The following is a 22,202-nucleotide window of genomic DNA, read 5'->3' as shown; positions in this document are numbered from 1 at the left end:
ATTGCATATCACAGATGAGCTTCCTCTTGAAGCTCCACCAACAATGGAACTGAACCAAACTTGGCATACAGAACTCCCATGACCAACAGGAAATACTGGAGAGGTTTGGAGAAAATAGAACCTGACGTTTGGGAATTGCAGTTGTGTGGATTTATGGTTCACCAGCCATCAAAGAGCATTCTGAGCTCCACCAACAATGGAACTGAACCAAACGTGACCTGCAGAACTCCCATGACCAACAGAAAATACTGGAGATGTTTGGTTAAAATACACTAAGACATGAGGGAGTTGCAGTAGCTCCTGAAATCAATGAGCATTCTGAATCCCCCAACAATGGAATTCGACCAAACTTGGCATACAGAACTCCCATGACCAATAGATTCAACATAGTTTGTGGCAGCCACACAAACAAAGTTTCTGGAGGAGAACAACTACTTTCAAAGTAAGGGCTGCACAATTAAACAGGAAATATCACTTTCAAACCAGGAACAGATTTTTATTCTCCAAGCAGGAGATCAGAAGAGGAGGACTTTATTATTATGTTTGTTTGTACACCACTTTTTGTCTCCACAAGGAGACTGTGGGATCTTCCAGACAGGCTCTATATCCCAGGATCTGATCCCAGGTTTTCTGCTTTAAACTGGATTATATGAGTCTGCACTGCCAAATAATCTGAGATAAACAGAAAACCTAGGTTCAGATCCTGGGATATGGGGCCTATCTGGAAGGGCACTCAAAGGGCCCTTCCAAACAGCCATATAACCCAGAATATCAAGACAGATAATCCACAATATCTGCTTTGTACCTCATTATTGGAATCCACACTGCCATATAAACCAGTTCAGTGTGGATTTTATATAGCTGTGTGGAAAGGGCCAAAGCAGCTTACATATCAATACAATTTCAAATCAACAAATATATGGAACATTGCAACAGAATTAAATATCATTGGTATTCTTTAAAATAGGCATGGGCCAACTGGGGCCTTCCTTGTGTTTTGGACTTCAGTTCCCACAATTCTTAACAGCCTGCCTGCTGACTGTTTTCAGCCTGGATTGCCAAAGAGAAACAGAGGACAAAGAGGGGAAGAAAAGTAACCCCAGGTTTTGGTCTTTCCTCCAGGACACTGGTGTTTCTGCCACCCCCACTCTCCCCTTCCTGTTTAACTTGGGGGGGGGGGAGGTTGCAGGGGCTCCTAGCCGCCTTGAGCTCTGCGCCCAGGTAGAGGTGGAAGGAAGGAGGGAGGGCTGGATGGCAAGGAGGCCTCCTCCTCGAGGGGCCAGATAAATGCCCTTGGCGGGCCGGATGTGGCCCCCGGGCTGTAGTTTGACGACCCCTGGTCTATACTTTGACAGGTGACTTGAAAACACGTCCCTCACTTTCAAGCAGTGGTTTGGGCAAACATAACCTCTCTTGAATGGAAAATCCAAAGTCTAGGGCCTCCACGAATACGTCCATCTTTTGCTTCACCACCAGTTATACCTTCATGGCAACTGGACTAAAAGATGGATTGAATCTTTATAGTTTTTTGTGACATTGAACTAGGAGTTGAGTCGATTGCTATGGACTTACTCTTGATTCCTAGTAGATTGTGTCTTGCGGTGGAGGGACAGATCTTCCCATCCACCTCTGTACTTTGTGGTTTTTTCTTCAGAGTATTATGTTTCCTTTTACCATTTTTCTTGCCATGAATTGTCTTTGCTCAGCTAATGCTCAAAGGCTGATGCATCCAGGATTCTTAATGGCAGTAGCGATTTGGTGTCACATTTCCTGCGATCGAAGCCATAAGTCTCCTCTGATGCTCAGCTTCAGAACTTGCCTGGCTTCAACAGTTCACTTTTGCAGATTGGTTTCTGTCTGCACAGAGGATTATATGGAATTAAAGGGCTTTAACAAGCAAGTTGCCTCCAGATAAACATCTTCTCCCAGTGCAGTAGCCTCAGGTGAGAAGTTATATAACCATCCAGACTTGGTTTGGTAATTGGAAAGGCACATTCTTTCTTGGAGGAAAAAGATGGAGAGCGGATAGTGCGAAAGAAACATTACTGTGGGACTCTTTTGCTGGCAAAAGCTGCTTCCTTAAAGCTTTGAATTAGCCAGAATAAGTGATAGCTGAGCTGTAGTGGTTTAGAGACTGAATTATGAATAAGGGGATCATGGGTTCAAATGTCATCTTTGGCAGTTGACTTTAAGTAAGGTGTTTTGTCTTGGTGGCTTCTTCCCCATTCGCAATATAGGTTGGGCTTGTCTCTGAAATACTTCAGAATACAAAATTGTTACTGAAATGGCAAAAGCTTTGCTTTCTGATGGTTTCACATGCACACACTTAGTTTCATTCACAGCACTATTAATAATGGAGTCCCCGGTGGCACAGTGGGTTAAACCCCTGTGCCGGCAGGACTGAAGACCGACAGGTCGCAGTTTCGAATCCGGGGAGAGGCGGATGAGCTTCCTCTATCAGCTCCAGCTCCTCATGCGGGGACATGAGAGAAGCCTCCCACAAGGATGATAAAAAAACATCAAATCATCCGGGCATCCCCTGGGCAACGTCCTTGCAGACGGCCAATTCTCTCACAACAGAAGCGACTTGCAGTTTCTCAAGTCACTCCTGACACGACAAAAAAACCTATTAATAATAATAATAGTAATAATTTTAAAAAATTATTTATACCCCGCCACCATCTCCCCAAGGGACTCGGAGCGGCTTATATGAGGCCAAGCCCAACAACACATCAATAAAAACAAGAAAGCAATAAACAAAAACAATACAATACAATACAATACAATTAATATAAATCACATATAAACAATAAACAATAACACACAAGGATTTAAAAACCTATGGCCGGGCCAAATGTAATAGTTTAAAATTAAAAAAAATAAACACTGGGTATGAACAAGGTAGGAGATATCTAATATAAGGGTTTTAAAGAAGTGAGGGAGCGCAGTCCAACCCAAACCAATAGTAAAGTGCATTTTGAGGACATATTGCTGGGAAATTTTCCTTATTCCGGGAAGGCACACTGGAACAGCCACGTTTTCAGGCTCCTCCTAAAGACTGCCAATGTTGGGGCATGCCTGATGTCCTTGGGAAGTGAGTTCCAGAGTCGGGGGGCCACCAGCAAGAAGGCCCTCTTAAAATATTGAATATTGAAAGGCAGAACAGGAGCCCCCGGTGGTGCTAAGCTGCTGAACTTGCTTACTGAAAGGTTGCAGGTTCGAATCCAGGGAGCGGCGTCAGTTCCCGCTATTATTATTTATTATTATTAACTTTATTTATACCCCGCTAAATCTCCCGAAAGACTCGATGTGGCTTACAAAGGCCAAGGCCACCAACAAAACAACAGCATACAAATACAACAGTAAAACTCATAAAGCAAATAATAAAACATCAAGCAAAACAATAAAATACTAAAACAATAACACCTTGACGCATTTAAAACCTAAGGCCGGGCCAAATGTAATAGACAAATTTTAAAAAGTGCTGGACTTGACAGGTGATATGTAGATGTTTTTGGAGGTAGGTGCAATGTGCAGACAATCCTGAATCTCTAACAAGGTGCATTTGGGACATGATGCCGGGAGTTTCCTATTCTGGAAAGGCACACTGGAACAGCCAGGTCTTCGGGCTCTTCCTAAAGACTGCCAACGTTGGGGCTTGTCTGATGTCCTTGGGGTGAGAGAGCCCCAGCTTCTGCCAATCTAACAGTTCGAAAACATGCAAATGTGAGTAGATGCAACCTTCAGGCGGGAAGGTAACGGCGCTCCATGCAGTCATGCCAGCCAGTGGAGATGAGCACCAACCCCCAGAGTTGGACACGACTGAACTTAATGTCAGGGGAAAACTTTTACCTTTACCTAAGGCAGAACATTAAAGTGACTACATACACAGCCTTTATTGGCATACAACAACAACATTGGCATGCAACACAGGTATATCCAACAAGAGTAAGTCACAGATAAAAAGAAAACATACTTCAAAGTTACTAATCTCAAGGATAAAATTTGCAACACCCTTGCCATTGAGAACACTGAAAAATGGCATTCCTGTATTTCATCCATATATTTTTATAGTGGAGCGACAATATTTTGATCTGAGAGGGGAGAGCAGGCGTGCTCGGCGCATGGCAGCGTAGTGCGGTTTCTTGAGAGCACAATTCAGTTTGCACTGGCTGTTCTCCTTGGTTGACTTTGTACCTCTAGACAGCAGGGCAAGGATCCAGCTGATAAAAACTTTCCTGCTTAGAGGGTTTCCTGTAAGTGCAGCTGCCTCTTGGCTACCTGTGGGGCACGCCCTGGCCAAGATTAGTCCTGGCTGAGTCATCCTTAGAATCATTAACTCCTTCCTTACAGCATTGAGGAAGAAGCTCACTCCATGTTTTTGTAGTGGTGTCTTAAAGTAGCACTGTAGTGCAATGCTATTATGACAGTATTTCCCCTTTATTATAAGCAGTAAGGCCTCTGTATCTGTCAGAATGCATTTCCAGCTGGACTGTGAATTATCCAAAGCTGCATATGTGACTGAACACCATTACATTATTTGTGTTGTGTTGGAGCACCTATAGATGCTTATGTTGGAAATAGCAACATCCCAAGCCTTTCACTGTTTATTTGTTAAGGTATATGTTTGCTAACCTGTATTCTGTGTGTATGTTGATTTTCCAGTTTGACTTACCTCTTGGGTGCGGGAAGGGGTATAGACATGAGGTACTCATCATGATCAGACTCAGGACTCCATTTTGTATTCGATGTCTGCTGAGTACCTCATTGTAGGTGGATGCATGTTGCTGTTCGGACTTTAGTGGAGAAGTAGAGAAGACTTTATAAATGGTGACCCCCAATTATTATTTATTACTTATTTACCATATTTGTATACTTTCCTTCTCAGACCGAAGGCGACTAAGGGCGCCATAGTATAACCATAGCATTATTTTTGTAACTGTAATTTTGCGACTGTTATGAATCATAACAGTCGCAGTGGACCGGAGGTTTAGCACAGCTGGAAAATCATCAGCAATTATAAGATCTATCAACCAAAAGGTTGCAAGTTCGAAGCCCTGGGTTGGCATGAGCTGCCAACTGTCAGCCTAGCTCATTGTTTACCTAAGCAATTCGAAAACAGCTTTAGTTGTGATTAAAGGAATTAGGTACCGCTAAAAGCGGGGGAGGTGTTTTACGACGCCATAAAAGAAAGAAGATCAGAAAATGCTGGGCGACCAAAGAAAGGAGAAAGTCCTGATGGCTCTTCGTCATAGAGGATAGAGCAACAGCACCCCCTGGACTCGAGCCCAACCTTCCATGACACCTCCTTCTCTTCTGTCTGTCTGTGTATTGTCTATACAAAGCGGGATTGAATGTTTGCCCTGTATATGTATTGTGATCCGCCCTGAGTCCCCTTCGAGGTGAGAAGGGCGGAACATAAATAAAGAGTTATTATTATTATTATGTAAATATCTGATATGCAGGATGTATTTCCATTCATTGAACCAAATTTGGCACAGATACCCAATATGCCCAAATTTGAATTTGGGGTTGGGGGGGATTGATTTTGTCATTTGGGAGTTGTAGTTGCTGGGATTTATAGTTAACTTACAATCAAAGAGCATTCTGAACACCAACTATGGAATTGAACCAAACTTGGCTCACAGAACTCCCATGACCAACAGAAAATACTGGAGGGGTTTGGTGAGCATTGACCTTGAGTTTTGGAATTGTAGTTCACCTACATCCAGCAAGCACTGTGGACTCAAACAATGATGGATCTGGAGCAAACTTGACACAAATACTCAATATGCCCAAATGTGAACACTGGTGGAGTTTGGGGAAATAGACCTTGACATTTGGGAGTTGTAGTTGCTGGGATTTATAGTTCACCTACAATCAAAGAGCATTCTGAACCTCACCAATGACAGAATTGGGCCAAACTTCCCACACAGAACCTCCATGACCAACAGAAAATTGTTTTCTGACGGTCTTTGGCGACCCTCTGACATCCCCTTACGAACCTCCCAGAAGTCCCAACTCCACACTGTTGTAATGTATAAGCAGTTTGAGATTAATTTCCAGGTTCATAGTGGAGAGGGAAAACCTGTTGTAACTTTTCAGGGAGATGTCTACGATGTATGTCTTGGTCTGAAATGAGATAGATATGAACACTGTAGGCTAGCTGTTATCAGATATACATTGAAGGCGAAGGTGCCATTCATTGTATACTCAATATGCCCGCATGTGAACACTGGTGGTGTTCTTGGAAAATAGACCTTTACCTTTGGGAGTTGTAGTTGCCGGGATTTATAGTTCACCTACAATCAAAGAGCATTCTGAACCCCGCCAATGGTAGAATTGGGTCAAACTTCCCACACAGAACCCCCGTGACCAACAGACAATATTGTGTTTTCTGATTATCATTGCCGATCCTTTTGGTTACATCCCGTTTAGACTACTGCAACGCTCTCTACGTGGGGTTGCCTCTGAAGATTGCCCGGAAGCTGCAGCAAGTACAACGTGCGGCAGCCAGATTACTAACGGGTGCTGGGTACAGGGAGCACACCACTCCGCTGTTACACCAACTCCACTGGCTGCCAATTAGCTTCCGAGCACAATTCAAAGTGCTGGTGTTAACCTATAAAGCCCTAAACGACTCCGACCCTGTTTACCTCTCCGAACGTATTCTCCCCTACGAACCATCAAGATTACTAAGATCGTCTGGAGGGGCCCTGCTCTCGGTCCCACCGGCCTCACAAGCGCGGCTGGTGGGGACGAGGGACAGGGCCTTCTCGGTAGTGGCCCCGCGACTCTGGAACTCTCTCCCGCCAGAGGTTAGAACCGCCCCAACAATCCTGACATTCAGGAAACAGGTGAAGTCGTGGTTATGGAGACAGGCTTTCGAAGAATGAGACAATGATCTGGATGGAAGATGGTGTATATTCGATTTTAGTATGACCACTGATCACTGTAGTTTTAAATATATGTGCTTTTTTAATGTTTTATTGTAATGTGTATTTTGATATTTTACCGATTGTATGTGTTTTTATGGTTGGAAACCGGGCTGAGTCCCTCTTATGAGGTGAGAAGCTCGGTATATAAAACTTTGAAATAAATAATAAATAAATTTGACACCCCCGTTGCAACCCACCTGGAAGCTTTGGTGTTCTAATGCTTTCATTTTTAAAGAAGGAATTCTAAGCACCTTTTTAATGTACACTTTTTTGGCCAAATTACAAAGAATGTACTTTTTGCCACTGCACATTTCATTCACCAGCAAATGCTTTTTAGTGTTTCGGGGCTTTGAAAATTGAGGTGCGCATGAGATTCAATGGTGCATTAGCCTTTAGTAAATACAGTACTTCTGTGGTTGGAAGGAGCTGAGTCCTGAACCACAGCAAATCATGCAGAGACCTGGTGGGCAAGGTCTTGAATGCACTTCTCTACCAAGAATGGCCACTTGAGCTCCATCAGTACTCAATGCACCCCATGAAGAAGGAAGCAGACCATGAAAAATTACGTGAAATGGAAGTTGTTGTTCTTAAGCGACCACTAGACTCTTTGAACACATTTCTGGTAACATATCATTGAACAATACCACTCTCTGCTTTTGGATAGCTCCTTATTCTAGGACAATATAATATCTGCCTTTTCAAATACAGTGAGTCTTTGCGCATATGTATATATATGACTCAGATCACAGCATGAACTAGCATCACGTTGGAGCATGCAACTTGTTTGCTCCTGCTTCACCTGGTGAGTAAGAAAAAATAATAAAAGAAATAGCTTTATGAGATGTCCACACCTGAGATTATCTAACACAACACACCAGGATTCATAAGTGACTTTATACTAGGGAATATTTTGTGTTTTATGGCTCTTGACTCAGTTGGATGCAATGAAAATACATAATGGATTTGAATGTCATGCCGACCCTTCCTTATCTGTTTACATGGAGGGAGAGGGCTGAATTTGTCGTTATGGTTCTTGGTTGCACTGTGGTTTATTGGCACATGGAAATCTATCTAGTGTGCCCCTTTAGTGGCCTTGCTTTAAGAAATAAAGCTGAAGAGGCAGGGGTTAGTTCTGTGTGGTTTTTTTTGTTTTAAATTAAGGTGTGATTTAGATATTGATTGAGATAATTGATAAATTTTTCTTGTTGAAGTTATTGTAATTTGGTTTCATCAATTTATGGCGCTATAGATATTTATAGGGTTTGTTCTATTCATCTTGATTTGTCTGTTATGCGCCCTTATTAAGTTGGACTATATGTGTCGTTTGAGTAAATGATAACACAATGAGGCATCTTAGGTGCAAAGAAAGACTGAACTGTTGAAACTTTTATCAGGTTAAGGGGGATTTATTTTGTCATTTGCGAGTTGTAGTTGCTGAAATTTATAGTTCACCTACAATCAAAGAGCATTCGGACTCCACCAATGATGGAATTGAACAGATCTTGGCACATAGATCTCCAGTGACTAACAGAAAATACTGGAAGGATTTGGCGGGCATTGACCTTGAGTTTTGGAGTTGTAGTTTACCGACATCCAGAGAGCACTGTGGACTCAAACAATGATGGATCTGGACCAAACTTGGCACAAATACTCAATATACCCAAGGTGGAGATTGGGGAAAGTAAACTTTGACATTTGGGAGCTGTAGTTGCTGGAATTTATAGTTCACCTATAACCAAAGAACATTGTGAACCCCACCAATGATAGAATTGGGCCAAACTTCCCACACAGAACCCCCATGACCATCAGAAATATGTGTTTTCCGATGGTCTTTGGTGACCCCTTTGAAACTCCCCTTGCGACACCCCCAGGGGTCTCGACCCCCATGTTGAGTAACACTGACTTAGTAGTACCCATTATCCACGGGCTGAATAGCTACAGTTTTCACTTGCCCACAGTCTAACAAATATTCCCTTCCCATCTCAAAACAGTTTGTGGATTTCTGTAGTCCTCCAGTGCTATTCTATGGGATACTTCTATACTCGAATTATAGTGTTACTTTGGATCATATAGTATTGCTAATGGGATGTTGGCCCTTTGTGTTTTCCAGAATGGCCAAGCTGCTCCAGAAGAAAGAAAAGATGTGCTGTCAAAGGTAAGACCCCAGAGGAAAGCCTTCTTCTGGACTGGAGTGTTTGCATTGCCTATGCTGGAATTGATCGTTTTAAAAATATGTATGTATGAATGTGTTTTGGACTAGAGCACCCATCATCCCTAGGATACCTAGCTTGGGGATTCTGGGAGTTGAAGTCATAAACATCTAAAGGATCAGAGTTTGAAATGCAGCAATCAACAGCACAACAGTGAGGAGCAGGATTTGGGGAACATCAAGGTTTAGAAGCACATTGGGGGGAAATCACAAGGAAGCATCCCTCTGCCCACCCAGGAAACAATCCTCAGTGGGTGGGTTTGTTATGTGTGAATGTGGTAGAAGTGGAGTGAAGTGTCTCGTAGGAGAGGACTGCAGGTGGTCATTGTAAACCAAAGCATTTACACTGCAGTGTTTTGTTGAGCGCCCATTGATGTGTACTAAGAACATTTGTTCCTGTTTTCATACCACTTGTATATGACATGATAATTTAATAATGACAAGAGACATGGGTTCTTCTGAGGATAATCATGTTGGATTGATGTAAAATACATCTAAACGTGTTCTGAAACACAATACTCTGGGAAAACTTCAAATATTGAAAGATGATTGACTACAATTAACCCTTAATGCCTGATGATACATTATATATTACTATATTACAGAATATTATAGAAACATAATACTCTGGGAAAACTTTAATGAAAGATGATAGACTACAATTAACCCTTAATGTCTGATCATACATTATATCTTATTATATTATAGAATATTATATTATATATTATATATTATATATTATATATTATAATATATATATATATATATATATATATTATTTTGTATTATTACTTCAAATATCAAATGGATCTTGCATACCTTGGTGGACTTATCTCTGCAGTTAGGGCCTTCCAGATAGGCTGGACTGCAGTTTCCAGCATCCCCAGCCATGGTGCTGCAGTGACTATGTTGACTGGACATGATGGGAATTGTGGTCCAGTACATCTAACGGGCTCCAGATGGGGAAGGCGGCTGTGATTTTTTTACAAACCAGAGGTCTTTCTATGCTGCAGTCTAAGTGCAACCTGATGCAAGCTAAGCACTGGTCTTTTTTCTTGGCTCACGCTGCTTCCCTGATTCAGGCGTTCAGATTACTTTCCGTCTTCTGGAAAGAAAGGGGGTGGCAGAAGGGGAGAGCAGAGACGGTGAGTTTACATTGTCTGGTGCACTGAGTTTGCTGAGAATTTGAGTAGTGAAATCATTCCTACTTCTGTGTGATGCAGTAGATAAAATACTTCGCTTTCTACCCAGCAGCAGCTGTGATGAATATTGTTTCTGCTGTTGTTCAGTATTGGCAACAGCAGCCCAACTTCTGTGTACCAGTATACCATCATTTTTAAGTACTCTGGGTTGGTTTAATTGGTTTACAAGTTAGATTTACATTTCTGAGTCTCTAAAGCAGGCTTCGGCAAACTTGGGCCCTCCGGGTGTTTTGGACTCCAACTCCCACCATTCCTAACAGCCTACCGGCTGTTAGGAATGGTGGGAGTTGGAGTCCAAAACACCCGGAGGGCCCAAGTTTGCCCAGACCTGCTCTAAAGTATCCAGTTCTTCGACTTTCTTCCAAAAAGAAGCATTATAGAGTGTCCCTTCCCTCCCCCGCCTTCAAAAAAGAAAGTATTATAGATAATGCAGAACCAAAATAAAAAACCAAGTTAATCCTGCTGTGTGTTTTAGAAGCATCCTTTCACTGCTTCCTCCAATGCTTGGCAATCTGTTAACAAGATAAGGCAGCTAAACGAAGACTTTGGATCTGGGTGTGGAATACCTGAATTGAACTCTACGCCATGGGGATGGAGCTTAGGGTTATAAAGTGATGGCAGGACACTTGCTCTACATGTAGGTTTCCCCTGTTTCAGTCTCCAGCGTTTCAGCTTAATGGAAGAGATAGGCAGTGGTCTTATTAACCAAAGACCCTCCTCATAAATTCTCAGCAGCAACACCGTGACCCAGCACCAGTAGCCCAAAGTGATAAAAAGAACAAAAACACACAGAGCAATGGTATCTCTTCCATGGGAAGCTTTCCTTTATAGAAAAATACTATGGTTGCACTATTTACAAGATGCTCCATGCAGTCGTGCTGGCCACATGACCTTGGAGGTGTCTATGGACAATGCCGGCTCTTCAACTTAGAAATGGAGATGAGCACCAATCCCCAGAGTCGGACACGACTGGACTTAATGTCAAGAGAAAACTTCTACCTCTAACTATTTACAAGAACAAGGTTTCCACAACACAAAGTTCTTTACACTTCCTTCTTTGCTTCCACGCTGGGCTCCTTTCTCATGCAGATAAACAGCTTCATTCTCACAGAGCCTCTTCTCACACCAAAGTTACACAGGAGCTTCTCACATTACCTTTGTCCTCACCAAAGCTTCTCACACCAGGCCTACTCCTAATAATAATAATAATAATAATAATAATAATAATAATAATAATATAAAACTTTATTTGTACCCCGCTACCATCTCCCCAAGGGACTCGGTGCGGCTTACATGAGGCCGAGCCCACAGTAAAAAACAATAGAACAATAATTCAAACAATAAATAAAACTCATAAACAGAAAATAAGCAGTAAACATTAACAATAACACAGCGACCCTCATACACTGAGGCCCACTAACTCTGAAGCCTACTAACACTGAGGTGTTCTCACACTGAGGCCTACTAACACAGAGGCCCTTTTCCCACAGAGACATTTCACAGACTGAGGGCTACAAAGCTACATGCACTCCTGCTTATATTGAACTGTAGCTTTTGCTGCATCATTGTATCAATTTAACCCTTTCAGTGGTTGACTCACATTTTTGTAATTAAAAATACATAATTCATTTTTAATATTTCTGAAATGGGATCCCATTCAACTACAGAAATCTAGTAGATAATGTCTCTCAGCTTTGGAGTAGATACAAGGTGGTGGGAGTTGAAGTCCAAAACACCTGGAGGGCCTTCCAGGTATTTTGGACTACAACTCCTAGAAATCCTGATTATTAGACAAGCTGGCTAAGGCTTCTGGGCGTTGGAGGCTCAACCATCTGGAGGGCCACAGGTTGAAAAGGCCTGCCTTCGAAAATTGTTGCCAAGGGTCTGATGTGGCACAAGGCAACATCCCAGGTTGAGCATATCCATTCATATTGCTTTTCATTGGGAAAAAAATTGTGCATCTCTCAAACTGCCACTAAAGCAGAATTCCCGCAGACAAAAGGGCAGGAGCTTCCCAAATGCACTGTCCCTTATCATATAAGTGCTTGAAACAGAAAGATTTTTATAAATTCATTCCGAAAGCTCCCTTGAAAACAGCTGACTACCTGTTGTGGCATTTGAATGTATGTATTTATTTATTGTGTCAGAAGTAAACCAAGGGTACAGTTGTAATGTATTTAAAAACAGAAAGATTTAAAAATTGGCATTATACAAAATGCCCTTTGACCATAAGCTGGCCACTTGGAGTGCCTCTGGTGTTCTGAAAGAAGGTCATTGTGCATGTGGCAGGGTTCAGGCTGCATTGTAATAGGGGGTCTGTGGTTTGCTCTTCTCCATACTCTCATGTCATGGACTCCATTTTGTGACCCCATTTCTTAAGGTTGGCTCGGCATCTCGTGGTGCCAGGACACAGTCTGTTCAGTGCCTTCCAAGTTGCCAAGTCTTCTGTGTGCCCAGGAGGGAGTCTCTCATTTGGTATCAGCCACTGGTTGGAGTGCTGGGATTTAGCCTGCCACTTTTGGACTCTTGCTTGCTGAGGTGTTCCTGCAAGTATCTCTGTAGATACTATTTCTTGATTTAAGTCGTTGGCGTGCTGGCTGATATCCAAACAGAGGATGGGCTGGAGATGTCACTGCCTTGATCCTTTTTTATTATTGGCTGCTACTTCCTGGCAGATGTCAGGTGGTGCAATGCTGGCTAATTTCTCCAGTATTGTGGAGAAATGCGGCATGTCTCTTTAAGAGCCTCATCCACTATTTTAACATGGTGAGATGTGTTCCACACTGGCATGCGTATCCATCACCAGAGTAGCAAAGCACAAGGGCAAATATCTTCACTGTCTCTGGTTGTGATCCCCAGGTTGTGCCAGTCAGCTTTTGTATGATATTATTTCTAGCAGTCGCTTTTTGCTTGATATTCAAGCACTGCTTCTTATAAGTCAGAGTGACTCCCAGATATGTTGGTGTGCAGCAGTGCTTCAGTGGGATTCCTTCCCAGGTGATCCTCAGAGCTTGAGATGCTTGTCTGTTCTTAATGTCTGTGTTTTAGATGGATTAGAAATCAGCTGGTTTTCCCTGCATCTAAAGTTTCGGAGAGCTTCTGTTCAACCATTTCAAAGTTTCCTGCTTGGGTGGTGATAACATAATCATCAGCATAGATGAAACTCTCTGTCCCTTCTGGCAGTGGCTGATCATTTGTGTAAATGTTAAACATTGATGGAGCCAGCATGCTTCCTTGAGGCAGGTTGTTCTTCTGTTTTTGCGTTTAAATTGGTAATAATGTTCTGTACTGTTCTGATTAGAAGCTGCTCTCACAAGTCTCTGCATTCTAAACCATGCTATCTGAGTTCCTTTTCAACTAGAGATATTAAAGACTGGATACTGGACTTTTCTTCATGTAAAGCATATATAACTGAATTGCAGTTGGCTCTGGATCACGTGATTTGATTCAAACAACTGGCTAAAATTAAGGAGACCTCAACGCAAGGCAGTCTCAGAAACACTGGGGTCAAGAATGATACTTGGGTCCCTTCTACACTGCCAAATAAAATCCAGATTATCTACTTTGACCCTAATCATATGGTGATGTGGACTCATATAATAAAAGCAGATAATGTGGATTATCTGCTTTGATAATCTGGGTCATATGACAGTATAAAATTGGCCTTGGATAAATCTCTATCATCTATACAGCTGGCCATCCATATCCATAGATTATACATCCACTGATTCAACCAACCGCAGCTTAAATTATTATTATTATTATTATTAGTAGTAGTAGTAGTAGTAGTAATAGTAGTAGTAATAATAGTAGTAGGTAAAGGTTTCCCCTTGACATTAAGTCTAGTTGTGTCCGACTTGGGTGTGTGTGTGTGTGCTCATCTCCATTTCTAAGCGGAAGAGCCGGCGTTGTCTTTAGACAATTCCAAGGTCATATTACCTTCCCGCCGAAGTGGTACCTATTGATCTATTCAGATTTGCATGTCATAGAATCATGGAGTTGGAAGAGACCTCATGGGCCATCCAGTCCAACCCCCTGCCAAGAAGCAGGAAAATTGCATTCAAAGCACCCCCAACAGATGGCCATCCAGCCTCTGTTTAAAAACCTCCAAAGAAGGAGCCTCTACCACACTCCAGGGGAAAGAGTTCCACTGCTGAACGGCTCTCACAGTCAGGAAGTTCTTCCTCATGTTCAGATGGAATCTCCTTTCTTGTAGTTTGAAGCCATTGTTCCACATCCTAGTCTCCAGGGAAGCAGAAAACAAGCTTGCTCCCTCCTCCCTGTGACTTCCTCTCACATATTTATACATGGCTATCATATCTCCTCTCAGCCTTCTCTTTTTCAGGCTAAACATGGCCAGATCTTTAAGCCGCTCTTCATAGGGCTTGTTCTCCGGACCCTTGATCATTTCAGTTGCCCTCCTCTGGACACATTCCAGCTTGTAAATATCCCTCTTCAATTGTGGTGCCCAGAATTGGACACAATATTTCAGGTGTGGTCTAACCAAGGCAGAATAGAGGGATAGCATGATTTCCCTGGGTGTTTTCAAACAGTTAGGTTGGCAGAAGCTGGGGGTCACCCCGCTCCCTAGATTCAAACCACGGACCTTTTGGTCAGCAAGTTCAGCAGTTCAGTGCTTTAACTTGTTGCATTACCGGGGGCTCCAGTAGTAGTAGCAGTACTAGTAGTACTAGTAGTAGTGATAATAGTAGTAGTAGCTGTATTTATCAGACTTTGAGTCTCTCTCCCAAATGAGACTCAAAATACCTAACACTAAAGATCATATAATACGTAAATTTAAAACCCCAAAAATGCAAACATTAGAATTAAACATAAGACTCATTGGTAATTTCAACTCCAAACAGCAGAGTAGGTCTACACTGATGTGCAGGCATACCCTGCTGTATCCTTTGTTCATTTGCCATTTTATATAAGGCAGGTAATTTAGTATTCCATTGTTTATAGTGGGACTTGGTCCTGCACAGCTTTTGGTATCTACAGGGCATCATGGAGCAAAACCGCTGTGGATGCGAAGGACTCGCTGTATCTCCATTCGATTGTGCTGAGTAGCAGCAGTTGCTCATGATATAAACATATTTCAGAAGAGTTAAAACATTTAATAGTGCATTTCTAACAAGTCAGTTGTTTTGCCCTAATGTTGGTGTGATTTCAGGCACGTGCATCTCTTCCCCCTGGAGCCCTTGATCATCGTGTGCCAAGAATCGGCCCCTGCTAATGGAAGACTCTTCTTCAGTGCCATTAAACAAATATATCAGTTCTGCTCTCTTTCTGCTGTAGTCTCCAATTAATAATTCAAAAAGGATCTTTTTTCGGAGCTCCGTATTCCTCATAAGCAGCTAGCTTTTTTTCGACTGCTGTGAAAAGAGCTTAGTTGCACAACTGCTGTTTCTTATGGCTTTTATGAAAGTGCTTCAAAAGTCGTGTCTTGCTTTTGTAAAAGATGCATTCAGATAGAAGTTTCCATGCGTTCTTGGTCCTTAACTTCTCTTTCCAAAGAAAAATTAGGAACAAAACATCTGCTGGGTTGTTGTGAGTTTTCTGGCCTATATGGCGATGTGCCAGAAGTATTCTCTGTTTTGTCCACATCTATGACAGGCATCCTCAGAGGTTGTGAGGTCTGTTTGAAACTGGGCAAGTGGGGTTTATATATCTGTGGAATAATGTCCAGGGTGGGAGAAAGAACTCTTGTCTATTGGAGGCAACTGTGAATGTCGTCATTTGCCAGCCTGATTAGCATTGAATAGCCTGGCAGGAAGCAGCCAGACTTTGAAGCTGCCAGGCTATTCAATTCTTTCTCCCATCCTGGACATTATTCCAATTTCCAACAGAACTCACAACATCTGAGGGTGCATGTCATAGATGTGGGCGAAACATCAGGAGAGAATGCTTCTGGAACACGGCCATACAGCCCAGTAAAATCACAGCAACCCAGTGATTCCAGCCTTTATTTATTTATTTGTTTGTTTGTTTATCGTGTCCTCCGCAACCAGAACATTGTATTACATTTCTAACAGAACAAAACAAACAAACAGATAAAAAAACCACAAATTTTGCAAACTTCGTAGCTGATTAAATGTCCTTTGACCAGTATCTGGCCACTTGGAGTACCTCTGGTGTTGTTGCAAGAAGGTCCTCCATTGTGCATGTGGCAGGGCTCAGGTTGCATTACAACAGGTGGTCAGTGGTTAGCTCTTCTCCACACTCGCATGCCGAGGATTCCACCCTGTAGCCCCATTTCTTAAGATTGGCTCTACATCTCATGGTTCCAGAGCGCAGTCTGTTCAGCGCCTTCCAAGTCGCCCAGTCTTCTGTGTGCCCAGGGGGGAGTCTCTCATCTGGTATCACCCACGAATTGAGGTGCTGGGTTTGAGCCTGCCACTTTTGAACTCTCACTTGCTGAGGTGTTCCAGCGAGTGTCTCTGTAGATCTAAGAAAACTATTTCTTGATTTAAGTTGTTGACGTGCTGGCTGATACCCAAACAAGGGATGAGCTGGAGATGTCTCTGCCTTGGTCCTTTCACTATTGGCTGCAACTTCCCGGCGGATGTCAGGTGGTGCAATACCGGCTAAGCAGTGTAATTTCTCCAGTGGTGTAGGGCGCAGACACCCTGTGATAATGCGGCATGTCTCATTAAGAGCTACATCCACTGTTTTAGTGTGGTGAGATGTGTTCCACACTGGGCATGCGTACTCAGCAGCAAAGTAGCATAGCGCAAGGGCAGATGTCTTCACTGTATCTGGTTGTGATTCCAGCCATGAAAGCCTTCGACAACAATTAAAACACATGATGCATTTACTCGCTTATCAAGTTAGCTTCCATGATAGCTTCTAAGGCAGTGGTTCTCAACCTGTGGTTCCCCAGATGTTTTGGCCTTCAATTCCCAGAAATCCTAACAGCTGGTAAACTGGCTGGGATTTCTGAGAGTTGTAGGCCAAAACACTTGGGGATCGACAGGTTGAGAACCACTGTTCTAAGGAATGTTTGAAGTTTAAACTGCTTTGAATTATGTAAGGAGGACAACACCAGAAGTTGACTATAGATCACATTGGAAGATATAGTCCTAGAAAGAACTCTATCTCTAGGTCCTCCAGATTAACATTTATTTATTTATTTAAAACATTTATATTCCGCCCTTCTCACCCCGATGGAGACTCAGGGCGCGGAGCACAGCATATATACGGCAAACATTCAATGCCAGGACAAGAATTCATATACGCATACATAAACATTAAAAACATTAATCTCAATATTAAAATACACGATTTACAACCGTCTTGGTCATATCAATCAAATCCACAAATCATCAAATCCACAAAAGTTTAGCCCACGAATGAGGAGGGTCAACTGTACGTTTATCTCTTACAGACATATATATCCCACAAATTCTGTTAAGATGACAATAAAATGATTCAACTGCGGAGAAAACCCAGCACTGCAGAAGGAAATTAGCTATCCTAGTTACAGTTCCTGTTGTTGGATCAAAGGTTGCTTTCAAGAGAAATAAACACTCATAGTGATCAGTTAAGAATATAAGGTAAACGGAAGAGATTGAGCCACCCAAGTTTCATGTAGCAAGAGCAGTGCGATATGGATTTCAACTGTCATAGTGACTCAAGTACTTTTTTTTAATTGTCAGTATTTAAAGTATAGATATTATTACGAGCATTATCCAGAAAGTAAGGTTACAAGTTTTTTTAAAAAACAACAACAACAAAGAATGAATATATTTTAATAAAACTTATATGGATTGTATCATAGGTATTACATTATTTTTCCACATAATTACTATTCAGTTCAATACATTTTGTCATCCATGGAACGAGTGCCTGTGTCATAAAAGTTTCCCTCTGCCTTTTAAAACTTGTGCGCCAACTGCGACCGTACCTTGGGAAGTCTGACTTGGCCACGGTAGTCCAGGCTCTGGTTACATCCCGTCTTGACTACTGCAACGCTCTCTACGTGGGGTTGCCTTTGAAGACAGCCCGGAAGCTCCAATTAGTCCAACGGGCGGCAGCCATGATACTAACAGGAGCGGGGCGCAGGGAGCATACAACTCCTCTGCTGCACCAGCTCCACTGGCTGCCGATCTGCTACCGGGCTCAATTCAAAGTGCTGGCGTTGGCCTTTAAAGCCCTAAACAGTTCTGGCCCAACCTACCTATCGGAACGTATCTCGGCCTATCAGCCCACCAGGACCCTAAGATCTTCTGGGGAGTCCCTGCTCTCTATCCCGCCGGCTTCACAAGTGCGGCTGGCGGGAACGAGAGACAGGGCCTTTTCTGTGGTGGCCCCTCGGCTTTGCAACACCCTCCCCATAGAGGTAAGATCAGCCCCCTCGCTGATGGTGTTTCGGAAAAGATTGAAGACATGGATGTTTAAACAAGCATTCGGTTAATCCGTTGCAACGAATTATGATGGCTAAAGGACTGGTAATCATGGACGATGAATTTGGATTGCGACTCCAGTTACGAGATGCATTAGATGGTTATTGGTGGCCCAATAATTTGTATTGTATATGTGTTTTATGCTTTTAAACTGAATATTGTTGTTTTTTAAGTGTTGTAAACCGCAATGAGTCGCCGATTTAGGCTGAGATATTAGCGGTATACAAGTGCATTAATAAAATAAATAATAATAAATAATAAAAATTTTCAACCAGTTTGTCACTTCGATTTTCACCTCGTCATCGGAAAAGTGTTTTCCACATAGGTGTTCCTTCCAGTTATGAGAGTCACCTGGTGCGGAATCGGGGCTGGGAGAGAGATTGCTTCAAACATCCCAACCAAATGAAGTCAACAACTCTTGTGTTGCATGAGCAGTGTGTGGAGGTGCATTGTCATGAAGGAGACAGACTCCCACTGTCAGCATCCCACAACGTTTGTTTTGGATGGCTCTGCGAAGTTTCTTCGTGGTCTCACAATGTATTCCGTACTCATTTTGTTACATGCTGTCTTGACATTATGTCCTCTCCATAAACTGAAACGATTTCGCAATGAATCGCAGCAGCGTTCATGCCCTTCCCGTTTCAGTAGCGTATTACAGTGCGAACTTCGCACTTGGAGGGAAACGGAATGAGGACGCTCATCTCTAACCTTCACCACAACGCCAGTTGATGAACTACTGACAACTGGCATTGCTCGTTCGCTTCCACTTGCTTCCTGCTACGCGGCAGTGATACCAACTTCCCCTGTAAAAATTCCCCGCAAGTGCTTATAACCTTACTTTCCGGATAAACCTCATATTATTTATTGTAGGCTAATGTAGTTTGTTCTTCTCCAACACAAGACAGAAGATTGGAAACTATCTTGATGTGTGTTTGTATAGTAAATACATGTTAACATATTCAAGTCCATGATCTCATTGGGATTGGGAAAAGATGATATGTGGAAATATCCTAATCCTAATCCAGCTGTCATAACAGCTGATCTGACTCCTAGTGAAATCAAAGACCATTTTTATATAACACTAGCTGTCCCCTGCCACGCGTTGCTGTGGCCCAGTCTGTTGATCTAGTAATAAAGTAATGAAAAAGTGTTGGTTTCTAATATATGTAATGTCTTTCTGCTTGTGGGTAAACAGTATTTCTTGCTGTTTCTTTGTCAGTGTTGATGTGGAGAGTGTCTGGTTTGCCTACTCTGGAACACGCAACATATCACTGTCCTTCTTTAAGCGTCCCTTTAAAATCTATGATACTATATCTGTGTGTGAATCATATCTATCTATCTATCTATCTATCTATCTATCATATCTATGGCTGGATGGCTCTTTGTCTGGAGGGCTTTGATTACGTTTTGTTGCCCTGATGAAGGGAGTTGGATTGGATGGCCTTAAGTATTTTCTGTTGGTCATGGGGGTTCTTGTGTGGGAAGTTTGTCCCGATTCTGTCATTTGTGGGGTTCAGAATGTTCTTTGATTGTAGGTGAACTGTGAATCCCAGTGACTACAACTCCCAAATGTCAAGATCTATTTCCCCCAAACTCCATCTGTGTTCATATTGGGGCATATTGAGTGCTTGTGCCAAGTTTGGTCCAGATCCATCATTGTTTGATCCACAGTGCTCTCTGGATGTAGGTGAACTACAACTCCCAAACTCAAGGTCAATGCCCACCAAACCCTTCCAGTATTTTCTGTTGGTCATGGGAGTCCTGTGTGTCACCTTTGGTTCAATTTTTTCATGCTATTTGATTGTAGGTGAACTATAAATCCCAGCAACTACAACTTCCTATCTATCTCTCTGTCTGTCTGTCTGTCTATCTATCCATCTATCTATCTATCTATCTATCTATCTATCTATCTATGGCTCGATGGCTCTTTGTCAGGAGGACTTTGATTACGTTTTCTTGCGCTGATGAAGGGAGTTGGATTGAATGGCCTTAAGTATTTTCTGTTGGTCATGAGGATTCTGTGTGGGAAGTTTGCAAACTCAAGGTCAATGCCCACCAAACCCTTCCAGTATTTTCTGTTGGTCATGGGAGTTCTGTGTGCCAAGTTTGGTTCAATTCCATCGTTGGTACAATTCAGAATGCTCTTTGATTGTAGGTGAACTATAAAGGTGAACTATAAATCCCAGCAACTACAATTCCCAAATGACAAAATCATAATTTTTTGAGTGATGGTCACTCCTTGTGTTGTGAGACGTTTTGTTGCCAAATTTGGTATAATTTCGTTCATTGGTTCTTTTGTTTTTAAGGTACTCATTATGCACAGAGCATTTTTATATATATAGATGTGGGATAAAAGAAATTCTTGTAGGGGAGAATAGAATTACAATTTCTGCTCCTTACCTGTATGAACAGGTTGTCTCTATATGAATGATTTCCAACTATTTCCAACTGTCGGGAGACCAACTATGAGTTTGTTTTAGATGGAGTCATTGCTGCTGTGTAAATAGACCTGACCTTCGTACCACTTGCACTACATTTTATGTGGCCATGTGTATTGTTTGCTAGAAGCTATTCACGTTTGTTCAAAAGTGTATTCTTTCTTCAAAGGTGTATTCCTTTGTGTGTTACTCACTAAAATCAATATATTTGTCTCTTCTTCACAGATTAGACAGCAACCAAAGTTTTCTAGATGATCATTATAGCCCTGGAATAAATGAACTGTAGGCGAGGGAATCTCTCCTTTGAGCTCCCACTTTCCCCAAGAATTAATTAGGTGGCTTTCGGCAGAGGGAACAAGGGCATGCATACTTCCCTCCCATAATTACTAATGTCTAAAATTAGATTACCGTATATACTTCAGTATAAGCTGGCTCGAATATAAGAGGAGACCACAAAAAAGATAGGAAAACGTACTGACTCAAGTATAAATCGCGGATGAGAAATGCAGCAGCTACTGGTAAATTTTAAAATAAAAATAGATACCAATAAAATTACATGAACCGAGGCATCCGTAGGTTAAATGTTTTTGAATGTTTACGTAAAACTGTAATTTAAGATAATTTAAGACTGTCCAACTCTGATTAAACTATTATTCTAATCTTCTTTGATGTAAACGTGCTTACGTATCCTTCCAATAATAATGAGAGTGAAATAATGAATGTAATAAAAAGTAATAATAATAGAGTAAAATAATGGAAATGTAATAATAACAGTAATAATAGAGTAAAATAATAAATGTAATAATAACAAATATAGAGTAAAATAATAAATGTAAGAATTATGAAGGAGCCCCCTGGTGGCACAGTTAAATCACTGAGCTGCTGAACTTGCTGACCAAAAGGACACAGGATCAAATCCGTAGAGCAGGGTGAGCTCCCGCTGTTAGCCCCAGCTTCTGCCAACCTAGCAGTTCGAAAATGTGCACCCCATTCGCTGCCAGTAAGTTTCC

The 22,202-nt window shown here is 42.0% G+C and overlaps 1 protein-coding gene across 1 annotated transcript in view; it reads left to right on the top strand.

Annotated features, from left to right (window-relative positions):
- Nucleotides 1–22,202, top strand: part of RPS6KA1 (ribosomal protein S6 kinase A1) — a 184,179-nt gene that overhangs the window by 40,687 nt on the left and 121,290 nt on the right. The window contains exon 2 of the mRNA XM_060784490.2: nt 9,049–9,093. Within this exon, the coding sequence (XP_060640473.1) occupies nt 9,049–9,093 (45 nt within the window). The remainder of the gene's footprint in view (nt 1–9,048; nt 9,094–22,202) is intronic.

This window comes from Anolis sagrei, chromosome X, assembly GCF_037176765.1.
Source record: "Anolis sagrei isolate rAnoSag1 chromosome X, rAnoSag1.mat, whole genome shotgun sequence".
NCBI classification, from domain to species: Eukaryota; Metazoa; Chordata; class Lepidosauria; order Squamata; family Dactyloidae; genus Anolis; species Anolis sagrei.
Note: the sequence above shows the minus strand (reverse complement) of the source record. Positions and strands in the feature narration are given on the sequence as shown.